This window comes from Limanda limanda, chromosome 4 (genome assembly GCF_963576545.1).
Source record: "Limanda limanda chromosome 4, fLimLim1.1, whole genome shotgun sequence".
In the NCBI taxonomy this organism is placed as follows: domain Eukaryota; kingdom Metazoa; phylum Chordata; class Actinopteri; order Pleuronectiformes; family Pleuronectidae; genus Limanda; species Limanda limanda.
The window spans coordinates 22,676,059-22,691,815 of record NC_083639.1 but is presented as its reverse complement, the minus strand read 5'-3'; the positions used below and the strand labels follow the sequence as shown (position 1 = coordinate 22,691,815).

Sequence of the window (15,757 nt, the reverse complement as noted above, 5' to 3'; positions counted from 1 at the left end):
TCTATCGTAGACTGTCCATCTGTCTTCATCTGTCCCCCTGTCCGTATATATGTCTATCCCTATCCCTATCCCATCTATCTGTCTGTTTGTCTGTCTATCTATCTATCTATCTATCTATCTATCTATCTATCTATCTATCTATCTATCTATCTATCTATCTATCTATCTATCTATCTATCTATCTATCTATCTATCTATCTATCTATCTATCTATCTATCTATCTATCTATCTATCTACCTACCTACCTACCTACCTACCTACCTACCTACCTACCTATCTATCTATCTATCTATCTATCTATCTATCTATCTATCTATCTATCTATCTATCTATCTATCTATCTATCTATCTATCTATCTATCTATCTATCTATCTATCTATCTATCTATCTATCTATCTATCTATCTATCTATCTATCTATCTATCTATCTATCTATCTATCTATCTATCTATCTATCTATCTATCTATCTATCTATCTATCTATCTATCTATCTATCTATCTATCTATCTATCTATCTATCTATCTATCTATCTATCTATCTATCTGTAAACAACTACCTCGACTTAAGACTCTGCTTAATTTACAGAATCCTTCAGATAAAATATGAATATGAATCTGATCGGTTTCCGACTGGGATCATCCACATGATCAAACAGGGATTCCTTGTCTGTGGTGTTGACAGGTCACAACTGTGCGGCCCACATGTTGTTTCCACGCAGCGCAGCGTCACAGTGATACTGACTGACAGGCCCGGACGACCCGCCTCCATCCCAGCACGGCCGTCCAATGAGGCTGCGGAGCGGGGACGAGCCTTCAGTAGCAGCAGCCCCTTATTATTTCTCACTACAGCACCTCAGGAGCACACTGGCAGTCATGTGACGGTCATATAGTACAACTCGGTGAGCGATCAGTCCAGACGTACGCTGCTGCTCCTCCTGCTGCTGTATGGAGAGTCTCAAGGTTAAATCCTGCTCCGGTTACACACTGCGGATATAAACAAGCCCCCCCTGCGCCTTTTGCATTGGGAATGTATTTGCTGTGAGGTGAGTGCAGAGCTTTATTCTCCTAGTCTCCTCTCCGTGCTACAGCCCATGCCGCAGCAGCCTGGACGAAAACATGTTTACGTTGAGGAGCGGAGATGCGCGCCAACCCGCCGTGCGTTAAGACGCGCCAGGACCGGAGACCACCCGGGGGTCGGTCCGTGTGCAGCCTGCGGGTCAGTGGCTCCACAGGAGGCTCTCATGTGGCTGGGCAGACGATTAACGACACGATGTAAATGAATGAACCGGAGTTTGGCTCTCGGAGCTGCTGATCCACGCTGCCTGGAAAAACGTGGCCGCTGGAGCAGAGCACTGTTACGTAATTGTTGTTGTTGTTATTCCTAACATAGGTAGATCTATATTTTGTAGCGATGAACCGGCATAGATGATTTGAAAATTTGTACTTTAGATTAATTATAAGTTTTTAAAAAATACACATTTGAATATTAAAAAAGATAACTTGTCCATGTGGCCCAAACCTGCATTCTGCACCTACATATTTCTCTCTTGGTGACGTGGCTGCTGTAATGCTCTGTAATTGTCCCGTACAGGCGGCTGATCTGTGCAGCACACTGCTGCCTACTGCCCCATGCGTGTTTTCTGATAATAATGTTGACAGTGTTTTTTTCTCCCCCTCCGCCTGGGTTTACTGTCGGTCACTGAGACCATAGGGGCCCCCTGGAAATGGGGGAGGAGGTGGAAGCGGGAGAGTGGATAAGGGAGGGGGGTATGACCGACTCTCTCTGGAAAATAACCTTTGAATTCCAGAGTAAGACATCATCAAATTGCGATAAAGTGGAAGAAGATTTGTAATTTTTATAGACAAATATAAACTACTGATCTTTAAGTAATTTAAACTGGCCACCATAAAAGAGATAGGAAACATCCAGACACAAATAAGAAGGAGATTAAAAAGTATGAAGCTAAACAATATTAAAAGAAAATCACTTCTATTAGAAAAGAAGACGACTTTAAGTAACATGCAGTGAATAAAACTCTTGAATCGTGTGATAGGAAAGTAAACTAAAGCCTCTAGCGATGTATTATTAGTCTGACTTAGTCTGGCTGTGGGTATCAACTCGTCATATGGTGCCAATTTCAGGTGCATTCCCCACCTCTTCTGCTTTTGACCACTAGTTTTCAATATCCTCTTCACTATGGAGATCTCCAAGCTGCAATAACAGACCTACAATATATGTCTTTTACCTACTCTCTCAAATCGCAGTGGGCAACATCACTGCATCACGTGGTGAGTGCTGCCAAAGACCCAAAACAAGTGTGATTGTTTCAATAAATAAAAGCAAGACAGAGCATTTCCCCTATAGCAGAGGGATATTGGGTGGAGATCTTTCTTGTGTGGAGTTGTGGACGTACAAAAACCAGGAACATGTAGAGGAAATAGTACCAACATTTTCAACATGTATTTCTATTGTGTATGAATGCACTTTAAATATTTGACCTCAATATTGTCATTTTGAAAACATCACTTTTTGTTAGACTATCCATAGCTCATATATCGTCAATAAGGGGTCAAGCAATTCAAGGGTTAACTGTTCAAATGATGCTTAACAGTCGTCTGTGCACACTGCTTACTTTGACCAAGAGTTATGTTAATTGTTATTCTAGGATAGTCATTATGATGCAAGTAAAGGAGGAAGTTAACGAGTATAATATATAGAGAAAAAAAGTGGCTAGATATATCACAAGACTTTTCCCCTCAGGAGGTCATTTCAATTTCAGTGTTTCTTTACTCAATGACCCTTCCACATCCTTAACCAGGTGCTTGTTGTTGTTACCATGGTGATGTATGTCTGGTATGCCTGCTGCTGTCATGCTCCTGTGGGTCATGTCCAAGGGTAGACTACCTACAGTGTGCTTTGTCATTGATGTTATGACTTGGCTGTATAGTGTACTGCCTGACAGATTGATTGAAGGAAATGGCACCTTGTCAGGCATTTTTCAAGATTTTGCAATACTCTTTTTTTTAGGTCAGGCCATATTTAAAATTTGAGCAGCAGACACATGTGGGATCGAGATTAACGGATTTCTTTCTGTGTGTTTTTTTTCTATTTAGAGAAGTGTATCCTGACTGGGGACCTTGGATTGTTTCGTTTACTTTTTCCACTCTGAGAGAGAACGCCAGGTGTTTCACTATCCCACACGTTTGGGAAAAGTGACCTTGGTGACCTGAGTGTGTTTGGCCTGACTTTCCCAGATGCAGAAGGAATAATTCTCTTAAAAATCATTCTAATCACGGACACTGAATCCGACAAGAAACTGAGGTTTGGCACTAGCCAGGAATGGTAGATAACTTCCCCGCGAGCAAGGAGATTTTTCTTCCTCACAGTGGCTCTACAGCGACCTACTGGCTGTCTGACATGGTGACAGTCCTGGGGTCCTACCAGGTCATGCCTTCACCACTTTCGGAGGACGACCTGAGCGAATCGTCCAGCCCTCGTTCCTGCTCCAGCCCAGACTCCCATGTGCTCAGCTCAAGCTATGGCAGCAACTCCAGTGCTGAGAGCCAGGATAGCATCCTGGACCACCTGCTGTCCCAAGCCTCTTTAGGAGGTGCCAACAGTGTCCCGGCAGGGTCTGTGACACCTATACCTTTATCCACTTTGCTCTGGGACTCAAGGAGAGATGAGCCCTCCAAATGTGAGCCCGTGAAGGAGGAACATTTAGATTTTCTCGACTGGTCCAATGTGAAGACAGAAGAACAACTTGTAGGGTCCTTTCAGCCCACTCTGGAAGAAATTGAAGAATTCCTGGAGGAGAATATGGATGTGGTGACAATGAAGCAGGAGATCCGAGAGGGTTGCTCAGAGTTGGGAGTGGGACTGGAGGAAGCTCTTGGTCTAGACGTTGGGCTGGAGTGGTGCAGGGAGGCATCCTCTGATTATAAGGTAGAATCAGAGACCAAGTATTCAGACCAAACTGTCCCAACCTCCAGCAACACTGACCTGGCCACTGCTGCCTCCAGTGAGACCAAAGCTACATTAGTTAACCTCACACATGAATCCAGAACTGGGACCAAGAATACACCAGTCAAGAAACCTTCCTCAGTGGACAGTGGAATGCCTGTCGTCCTACAGATTCAGCCCCTTCAAATCAAGCAGGAGCCCACAGTGGCACCTATTGCCCCAGTAGCAGAGCCACCACAGCCTCCCCCAGCAACAGACATCAAAGTTGCACAGTTGCTAGTCAACATCCAAGGTCAGACATTTGCACTGGTGCCCCACATCATGCAATCACCTAACTTTAACATCTCCTCCAAGTTTGTACGCATTGCTCCTGTCCCAATCGCAGCCAAGCCCCTGGGACTTGGGGATTGCTCGGCCAGCCAGGGATCGGGGATTCTCGTTGGAGGACAAAAGTTCCAGAAGAATCCCGTGGCAGATCTGATCAAAATGCACAAATGCACCTTTCCTGGCTGCACCAAGATGTACACCAAGAGCAGCCACCTCAAGGCCCACCTGAGGAGGCACACGGGGGAAAAGCCTTTCGCCTGCAACTGGCAGGGCTGTGGATGGAGGTGGGTACTGAGTGATTGAATGTGTTTCTACAGCGGTCTAAACATGCAAGCCACTGTTTGACAAAATTAAACATTCACCTCACAGACACATTGATCTCTGCCCATGCACAACTCCTTCCTCACCGCAGCTTTTAATGTTTATGTGTTTGTTATCTTAGAAGATTACAATACGTGATTGATTCATATATATGACTGGTTATAAAAAGCCTGTCTAAAGATTTGTTTATTCACAGAAGTGAGCAATAACATCAGTAAGCAGTTTTAAACCCCTGTTTAAAAGGGGCTTAACCCCCATTACTTGCCGTGTCCTATCTGGAAGCAGCAGTAATTATATGTCAGGGGGACATGTGTATGTGTTGTGCAAAGTGTCATGTTGCTAGTGCAGAATTTAACTGACTCTTGAACTGACCTGTGACATTGAGGGACATTAGCTCCCCTCCCCAAGACACACACACACACACAAAAGCCACCAGTTAACATGAATGTCATTAGTGGTAATATGGAAGACTTTCCTGTCCTTCTGTCTGTGGCGTGTCTATTTCATGTTTCAGCAATGATGAAGAAACACAAAGTTATTCAAGGGTTTTTGATAGAAAAGCCAAGAAAAAGCCCTTCCTCTCTTTTTACTAAGCACCAGAGCTGAAGAGCCCTTTGCAGCTGTCATGCATCCTTATAAGTGTTACTTGCGATAATGTAAGGAGGTGGACTTGGGTGTGCAGTCACACTTCTTCTCAAGCGGCAAGCTATCTGGAATGTGCAAGAATAGCTGGGCTGCCATTTTTTTAAGGATGTAAACTAAATCTGGGACAGAGCATATGGGCTGGAGTCACATGGGCACAACACTGGAACCTCCTGTTGAGACCCGACAGCTGTGCAATTGCTGGGGCAGTATGAGTGCACGTGTATGTGTATTTTTTGTTTGCTATGTATAAAGCAGCGAGATATTTTTGGAACCTGCTGTGTGCATTGGAAAGAGGCAGAGAGACAACTTGGGCATCTGCATCACTGAGACAACTTTGCTCATTAAAATGTCTTGAGTTGAAATCAGGGCAGTCAGTGAGACCAGCTCGAATGCACGTTTACTTGTAGCCTTGTGTTCAGATTTCTACTGATATTCTACTGATCAACACGTGCTAAAAGATATGATAGCAGATTAAGAAGATTATTGCATGACGTCACACAGCTGTTCCTATGTAATGCAGAATAAATCACCAGTAAACAGTTATCCCAAAATCTTCAAAAGGAATGATTTCAGTCAGAATGAAAAAACATGTGCGTGCAGCTATTTATAAACCTCTGTTTGCATGCAGGTACTGGCTGATCATTAATATCCCATAAAAGATTGATGTAGGTCCATAGAACCCAACTGGCAACCTGCCACTTGTTCTTGTCATGCTGCACAAGTGTGTCCCAATACATGAGCGGAGAAATCTGTGTGGTAGTAATCCAGGCTGTGGGCTCCAACTAACAAAGGGCTCTTGTCTGTAGACAAAAGGCAGGATCTAGTTTGGATGGAAGTGAGCGTGTGTGTGAGAACCAGTGTGTGTGTGTGTGTGTGTGTGTATGTGTGTATAACTCACTGTATGTGATGGGCTAAATGAGGGGGCCAGCCAAAGGGAAAAAAAGGCTGGGAAAAGTCTGCGAGATGCAAGCGACTAGAGTTTGCAGCCGAGAGTAAGTGAGATTTTCAGTTTTGCACACAATCACTTGAAGGGGTGAGTGAGGAAGTGGAGCGAACAAACAAAAAGTGTTGAATAGTAACCATGACTGTGGACTGGGAACGTCCAGGCTGCCATACTGCATGAAAGGGAAGAGAGGGATCAGTCAGGGTTCCACACATGGAGGAGGAACAGGGAGGGAATGGTCCGATGGAAAGATGAACTGATTGTGCTACTGTATAATTAAATCTATAACAACATCAGAAGATCCCAAGAAGATCCACTTCCTAAAATATATATTTCAAGTTTAGTAGATGATGTTACTGGTTAGATTAGTTCTAAATATAGTCAGAACACTGACATCATTTATCAGGATCCTACCATTTTGTAAATATTGGTGTCTGTTAATTGGTCAGGAAGATTCCTAATGTTTTTAAATGAATTATTATTAACTTTATTAACTGAGCTTATGGTGCACTATTATTCTGAACAGTTATTGGTTATTGACCATCATTCTGTGAAGTGATTTGTATTGTGCTACAGCCTCTAAATGAGAAGATGATTTGTCATGACACTATTCCTGTTGCAGTTGTAATGACACTGGGACAAAATGTGATTTGCAGTGGATTCAGTGAGGATCCGTCTTTTTTCTATCTAAGTTGAACTTTGGAACGGTTTAAGAATAACTTTGCATAGCCATGAAGAAAGTTAATGAAATGAATTAAGTCTTTTTAATCATAATAAGTTAATTTATTCTTGAGTTATGTCCAACAATGTGTTGTGAGATCACAGTGACCTTGAATTGTGACTTTTGACCAACAAATTCTAATCATGTCATCCTTGAGTGAAAGTGCTTCTCCGGACGTAATCCAACTGCCACTGGGCATGTTGTGAGGTCACATGGACCTTGTCTTATGAAATTTGACCACCAAAATGAAATGGGTTTGATATGAAAGTGTGCTTCTGCCAAATGTGAAAAATTCCATCACACACAAAACGCTAAGTTGTCCCCAGGTTGTTTGATACAGAGCAGGACATCATCCAGCTGACGTGTTGTTACTCAACTGCTTCAAGCTGACTGTTGTAGGAAAGAAGCCAGGATCTCCGTTGGTAGCGTTGGATGAGCTAATGTGTGTGCGTTTGTGCTTTTGTGTGACTTCACATGAATTTCCCTCCTGCCTGCTTCTCCAGATCACTCTGCAGTGTCTGCCTTTATGGATGCTTTTTAATTTGCAGAAAACTATAGACAGTCTTTCAGACTTTAGCTCACATGAGATGGAAACAAATCCCTTTAATAGAGAGCGAGCAGCTTCAAATCGATGCCGTTGGGACCGAGAGCGGCTGAAGCGTTATAAATCCTGTCATTGTTTTGTTCTCTCACATAGCAACAGATCCGAACCAGATGTTGGAATGTCAGGCTTCAGAGTGGCAGTGGTAGTGTTACTCTTAAACATAATGAGACCATCCATACAAACTACGTAGATCAGTTTGTAGATCAGATTGGGATGCACGTGGTTTACTGGAAGGCAGTGCATGATTTAAAACAGTTGGTTATGCCAGCAACCTCTTTATTTTCATGTATGAAATTTCATCCCACATCCATCCTGCGGTGATGACGCTGGCTACTCGCTCCACAGTACAGTTAATATATCCTGTGATGTTGGTGCTGCTTCCCATGGGATCCAACCATACAGTTAGTTATTTGAGTAAAAGAACTAGCAAGCATGGGGTAGGTGTTTCGGGTGCTATAAGAATGTTATTACTGGCTGTGTTTCCCTGTATAAACTATTGCTGATGCTTCGTGTATCTTTATCACATCTATTACTGTAGCCACTTTACTCCAGCTCTGAGCCTTAACCTTGTTGTATCTGCTTATGACGGAACGTACAGCAAGTTTCTACTGCAGCTCCCCATGTGTGGTTGCTTAATTACAGTGAGGAATCATATCAATTCATCATCTTGTCAGGTCAGTGGAGCAACATCTGGGATGCAGAGTGTGGCTGGGGACAGTCACTTTCAGAGAACTAGGTTGCTGGGAAGAAGCCCGTGGAGCTGTTGTCCATGTGGCTCCAGCCCGGTAGCGTTTTCCTCACATGCCAAACCTGCTGCTGCGACGTTTAGCTTGTCCACGAGTTACAGGCAACTTGTCGCATCAGCCTGGGATGCTTGCTCGTGAAAAAGAAAATTATGCCGTTGAATCGCCTTCCTGAGAAATGGCCACTGCAGTCATTAGGGGTCCGTGTTAAGGAAGATCTTGCCAGAACGCAATACAAAATAACAGTGCGATGGAAAGATCAAGGTTTTTATCACTTCTTGCATTATGTTCTGTGGGCAACTGAGTAAAGATGAATGGTTTCCATGTGAAAAGAACGACACTTCCATCAGGAGAAACTTTGTTTGATGAATGAACAAAACAAGTGTGCTGCATCATTTAGGAACACACTATATAATGGATGGATGGATGGATATTGGAATATCTTTCTTTATTTGGATCCCAATTAGCACCAGCATAAATACTCCCCTTTTCCTTCACACAGTTTAAGTATTAATTCTTGAGAAAAAATGATATCCAATAATATATTTTTTTTACCCATCATGCACAATTCCGACTTAAATTAAATTCCAAGGAAACACGGCTTATTATATTTCTACTTTCACCCTAATCCATATATTACATTTTTCCAGTTTGCACAAAAGACCCCAGTCAATTACTGTTTCAGAGTTATTTGGAGATGCCGCTTAAACTAAAATATACTTTAATGCTCTTCTTAACAATATGCAATGGAAATGAAGTCCACCTGACCATGGCTCTATACGTTCTGCATCATACTTGTCTTAGCATTAGGTAGCACAAACCTTCTGTCTCTAGCATATTGTGTTCGCTCGTTGTTCTGAAACGTTTAGGGTTAAATATAGAGTTATTCCAAGTCACAAGACCAAAGTCAAAGTGAAACCATCTGCTCTCAGTGTTAAAGTCAAAGTCAAGTGTTGTGTCTTTAATGATTTTGTCAAGTTATATCTAAAATCATCGGATCCATGATTCCTGTTCAGACGTCTGATTCTAAATCCACACCTCCTTTTCTTTCTTCCAGGTTTTCACGGTCGGATGAGCTGTCCCGACACCGGCGGTCCCACTCAGGGGTCAAACCCTACCAGTGTCCTGTATGTGAGAAGAAGTTTGCCCGCAGCGACCACCTGTCAAAACACATCAAAGTCCACCGTTTTCCACGAAGCAGTCGGACAGTTCGTGCAGCAAACTGAGGCCCTGCTCGCGTCACTGGGATCTCATGGAACCCCGGGAAATGCTGGGATCACTCTCATACAGACATAAGCCACATGAGCAGTGTGGGAGTGAAAAGGAGTCTTGCTTTTTATTTCAGCAGTCTGTGATTGTTCGTATTTATTGTATCCAAGCCACAAGCCCAAACAGTTGACCGTGCTGTCTGTAATAAGCTGGATGTTATCGCTGTTGGTATGTTTGTCCTGTCTTTACCTCCTGCCCCTGCAGAAGATAAGACATTCAGTCTGGATTATGTGGTAGACTTGGTAATAGCCTTGTCTGTCCACTGTACCTGGATAAAAACAACCGCCTTTATCTTCCTGAAAGCTGCCAACGTCTTGCACATTCCCCGTGTTATGCAATGTAAAGGAAGTGTGACTCAAGTTCACTGGGATCCCTATAAGTTACTATCAGAGTCAGAATTACTCTCTCTGGGCTTCTCAGGCCTGTGATGGGTCTTTGTCCTACTTTTGACTCTGCTTACATTTTTACGGTAACTTTGAAAACCTGCTGAGACTCAAGAGTGAGAATGACACAGCAACACAAGAAATGCAAAAAGTAAAACACAACTCAAAGGCTAAGTGCACAGTGATTGTCAAATCAGCCTTCTGATCAGTGTTAAGTGTTCTTTGTTGTCCTTTTATTAAGATATCATATGTACCTACATGCTGGTCTTGTATTTTTATCAATTTTCTGGCCTTACTGTACCATAGAGCCAAATGGTTTTGAAAATCAGGCTTTTCAGTGTTTTCCACATGTTAATCAGGTGACTGGTGAAATAGTCTCATGCATTGGCCCGTGTCCCTATGTCCACAGCCACAGAACTGAATATTTCAGTCTGCCATCAGTATTTGAACATTATTTTTCTATTGACTTGACACAAAAGCTGCCTCAGCTCCGCTTTATCTGTTAATGGAGTGACTTGGAAAGCCTTCCACCTCAGCTGAGGTGACATCAGAGGACACACTACACACATGGTGCTGAACTACCAGGACGACAAGCTTCTGGGGAAATGTAGTCACAACCACCTTCTTGAGGCCATGACACACCTTCAAATGCCCCAAATACTGTCAAATGTTGTTTTCTACGTGTAGCACACCCCGCTGTGAATATGTAGGGGAGTGACGGTGCCGTCCATCGAAGTTCATGTATTTAAGGGGAAAACATGCAGGGGCACATAGTGCATCATTCCTTTCATTCAATTTTTGAATTGTCAATGCCTGTGCCAACACAGGTGTTTTATCGCATCCTATGAATGTATGTAAATATGCAGGAGTGACCATCGCTGCATCCGGGAAAAGACACAGAGACTATTCTGATACCATATCTTAAAACAAATGAGTGCTTGTGAAGATTTGTAGTTTAAACCTAAATGTGTACATAAATTAACATTTCAGTACATATGAATATATTATATATTTTTTTCTTTGTCCTATCCAAGATGCATTTACAAATAAAAGTGAAAAGAAGCAAAAAAGTGTGTACATCATCTTTACCAACCAGTGGAGTCGTATTATACTGACTGCTCTCAGTGCTGTTTTCTCTACTATGCCTGTGTTGGACTCAATACATTATGTATTTCATCTAATGTCAATGTCAACATATTGTAGTTTCTCTGTGGGGAGTGATGAGGTCACAGCCTAGACTTCAAACTCTGTGCAGCTTCTACATTGATATTTTAATCCAGTCCACATGATCTGGCTGACTGAAAGGTAAATGTGACTCTTATTGGAATTTTATAAAAAAAGCAAAACTCGAAGTCAGTGTAGGAGCTTTGCTGGAGCTTTTCAAACAGAAAACACAGTCCTCATCAGCAGATAGTGTTTGCTCTGTTGCCAGGGAACCACAGATGTTCAAAGAGAATTAAACAAAACCAGGTGAACTGGGGAGCTATAAATTTGCAGGAATTGTCCATTTTACACTTGCCAAGTTTTGCTCAGGCCCCAAATCCCATTGGCAGAAATATGTGTTCGACGTTTTCCATCTCGATAACTCTTCATACCTTACTCAGGTTGCTCCGGTTGCTCTGTTGTACAACACTGTCTGACACCACCCTTGAACCAGGGTCCGTTTGTATACGACACATCATATTACTGTTTTTACACTGGCTTCACTTTAGATACATGTTATTGGACACTGTTTGCACTGAGACCTCCAGCCCATTTGACCACATGCCCACACTCAATACTTGTGAGAACCAGAGTGAGAGTGTCTTTACACATCTAATGTTGCAAGGTTGCTGACTTAGCCTCTGCAAAGACATTGAACCCCTTATCTCCCATGATGCTGAATCCATGTATCTGATTCATAATTCATCAAACCCAGTGTTGAAGCATTTGACTTGACAATTGCTTACACACACAAACATACTGCACAGGAGGCTGCATCTGGTTTGGTCATGAGCTACTTTATAAAATATGGGCACATAAAGATAGTAAATACTATTATAATTGAAGATTGAGATGTATTGATCTTGGATTGGTTTCCACAAATATGCACAATGCAGCATTTGTAGTCACTTCAGCCAGAAGTCCTCTCTCCTCTTTTCCGTACTAAAATGGACATATATTCTTGGGTTGTATTTACTTGCGTTTCCCACACAAGTATCATGAGTAAATACAAATAACGCACTAGTCAAACAAATGCAAACCTTTTCCTCCCTTTCAGTTCCGGTCCATAAGGGAGGGTGAATAAAAACAGCAAATCTGCAGTGTGGCTTAACTTTGGTGAACTTTGACCCACAATATTCCCTTTTACATTTGAATATGTGTGACTATTTCAAGCCGAAAAATCTGGTGTGAACGCAATATAATATTTAAATTGTAGGTCCAAGACACAGGTCATCCTCAAGATTCAAGAGTGGTTCAGACCTAAAGGATTAAAGCTGTTGTCAACAGATCCTTTAATACAAAAAAACTACAAGTGAAGACAAAATTCTTTAAATATATCAACTTTATAATAATTTGATAATCTGATAATTTTCAAAAAACATTCAGTTTAGACCAACTGGACACTGTAGATTTAATCAAATGATTGCGAATACTGCAATTGTTAGGTACTGTTTTCAATGCAAAATACATTTGATGCTCTGACATATAAGTATTATATTAATAGTCATATTAGACATGCGGCTGTGGCTCAGCAGGTAAAGTAGGTGGTCCACTAACCAGAGGTTTGACAGTTTGATCTCAGTCTACCCCAGTGTGCCAAAGTGTCCTTGGGCAAGATACTGATCTCCAAACTGCCCCTGGCAGCTGTGCCAGCAGTGTGTGAGTCATGTATGATAGTAAGTGCTGCACATAGATGCACTGAATGAATGTGTGTGTGTGAATGGGTGATACAAACTGTACTGGTCAGAGCTTTGAGTGGCCATCAAGACTAGAAAAGTGATATATAAATACTAAATAGTTACCATAGAAATGAATGGCTTATTCTAAATCCATTTCAGGTGGTTTTTCACCAGTCAGCACTGCTGCAGGTAAAGGAGGCGGGGTCTGATGTTACCCACCAGCTGGATCAATTACTACAGTCCCCACTCTAAACCTGCCTGTTTGGAATGGGCTGTTGGCGTGGCCTGTGGTACTGGTGGCTGCAGCTTTCTTTCTCAAACTATAGAATATGCCGGCAGTAATTGAGCCTCAGCAAGTCTCGACAGAACCCTGAAAGAGCTGTTCAGCTGTTTATTCAAGGTTTTGTGGAGCTCGACTCACAGGTTCTAGATATGCTTTCCACATAGACAGATTTCTGGAATGAGTAGATAAATTGACCATTATCCCTCTTGTTATTGATAACAACTTGAACATGAAACGCAATGCATTATAAAAATGTTCTGCCGATATATGTACTGGAGTAAAAGGAAAAAGTACCTGATAATAAATCCAGACACATCAAAAATGTAGTTAAGCACAGTAACAACGTAAATTTACTGTCCTGCCACTGCAGTGCAATTCCTCAATTTAACTCAAAGCCCCCGAAACTAAAGATAATTAGTGAAATCCCACAGGAAGGACACAGCCCACTGAGGCAGCTGATTTAGTGACACACACCCGCTGCTGCAGGAACGTGTTGCCTGGACTAAAATCAAGAGAGCTCTTGCAGAGATGTTCACAAAGTTGAAAGTCAAATCTGTGTATGCTTTGTCTGCAAGCTGAATTTGTACACTGTGTCTACATAGGCGGTCTTCTGAGGAGACACTGAAAGGGTTTATTGCTCATACAGGACCAGTTCAATTTATCATGCTATATGGCTGACTCTCACCGACACAGACACGTATTTAAACTGCATTAATAATCCAGACCCCTCATCTACCATCACTGCATTCCATTAGTGTCATGCACAGGAAGCTGTTTATTTTATGTACACATTCAGTATCTTATCAGTGTTCCTGCTGGTTTTATGGTGTTCAGACAGGCTCAAGGTTACATGCTGATGGCCTGACAGGAGGTGCTTAATGTATGCATTGAGTTTCAGTTAGCGACAATTGAACAGATTGTCTGGGCTGATGAATTGGCTTTGGGGAGCACAGCAAGCTGCAGTTTTCAGGAGAATTACTGTGATCTATCATTAATTTTGTGTACATGATGGTGGATACAGCATTGGTTGATGACTGTGTCTTCATCAATATGTATGTCCAAGGGAAGACTGTTTATCTTAGACGTGTTGGTGCAACTGCATATGTGTAAGTGTCCACGGGTTCTGCACGTGTGTCAATATGTTTTCCGAGCACAGACACAGTCCTCCACAGGGAACCCTTGAAATATTTACACTACCTAATCAGTATTACCTCCATTCTCATTCATTCATTCTACTTTCATTCTAGATTTTTTTATAGTTTTTGCTTGTGTGGTTTTCAAATATTTTTGAGCATGGCTAGAAGGGAGCCTGTGCGAATGTCATTGCCAGCGACTGCTGTATGTAATTGTTGTGCACATGACACAGTCTTGAAGTCTTTCCTGTTAAAAGGGAAACAGTGGAACAATAGGCTGATACAATACATCACCCCCTGAACATCTGCATAATGCACTGTTTTTCTTTTTTGAGAAACTGTCACTCAATTACTGATAACAGACACAACAATAAACAGCACACCCTGAAAAATTACTGTTATTGATTTAAGCTTGTATCCAGAACTTGGGGTTGAATACAAAACATGAGCTTTAGGAGGTTAATTTATCCAATTTACAGTGTAAATCCAATTAATTATGTTTACACAATTGAATCTTTATGCATTTTAGCTTACTAAATTAAAAAGTTAATGAGTAATATCCAGGTATATATTTCTGTGGATAAAGTTTGTAGGGCATTTATGGTTTAAAGTATTTTGAGTGTAGCGTTGCATTTAGATTTGAAGCAGGGCAAAACACCTGCCTATTTAAAATCAACATGGCATATGATAGTTTAGCTAATAATCTAGTTTTTTTGCAATATGTATCTGGCTTTTTGAATCTATGCAAACACACATTTTTTTTTAAAGGATCCATACTGTACTTGGCCATTAGCTGAGAAAGAGTTCCTGCACAAAAATACAAAAAACACATTTTTTTAAATACCTCTTTATTCCAACACGGTGCATATGTTGCGGTGCAATTTGCATTTGAAAAAAAATACTGTACATATTTAATAAATAATATCCAATGTGTTGGTAGATGTCTTTATTATATTTTTGTCCCTTTTGATAGAAGCTAACCGCTTCCTGGCTCCTGCTACATATGTATAGTGTACAGTATATATATGTATTGGCCAATATGTTGAACTATTCTTTCATGCCATCACTGTAAACTTCCTGCACCCTGCTACTTTTATGAAATATAAATATACATCACTAACCTTAAAGTTCCACTTTTCAAACATCAACAGCTGCTCTTCATTATTTTTTGCCAGCACAGACTAAATATTCCACCTGCTCTTCACAGGGGCACTTTTAACCATGGCTTGTAAAACGTTTTGTAAAGACTTCATAGAGATAAGTCGGGTAATGAAAACCTGTTGCCTGTTCTTCTGTTTGTGTGAGGGCCATCATGTCCCTCTGCTGAGGAAAGAGAAAGTCTGCTCCATCTCAACACGGTGACTGTAGGTACAGAACAGTGGCTCCACCAGAAACTAGACGTCCAAGTTCAGTCTGAAAAAATGGTATGCTCTCTTTCATGATGTATATCATCTGTTTTATGATTATAATCCATAATAATCATTTTAAACATTACTAATGTTCTCATCATGTGTGTCTGCATTATGTCTTTTGCTG

At 41.6% G+C, this 15,757-nt stretch overlaps 1 protein-coding gene across 1 annotated transcript; it reads left to right on the top strand.

Annotated features, from left to right (window-relative positions):
• Positions 1–857: 857 nt before the first annotated feature.
• LOC133000305 (Krueppel-like factor 15) lies at positions 858–10,180 on the top strand. Its single transcript, XM_061070206.1, has 3 exons — positions 858–1,046; positions 3,118–4,578; positions 9,329–10,180. Exons 2-3 carry the CDS (start codon positions 3,344–3,346, stop codon positions 9,495–9,497), a joined length of 1,404 nt encoding a protein of 467 aa, XP_060926189.1. The 5' UTR covers positions 858–1,046; positions 3,118–3,343; the 3' UTR covers positions 9,498–10,180.
• Positions 10,181–15,757: the final 5,577 nt, after the last annotated feature.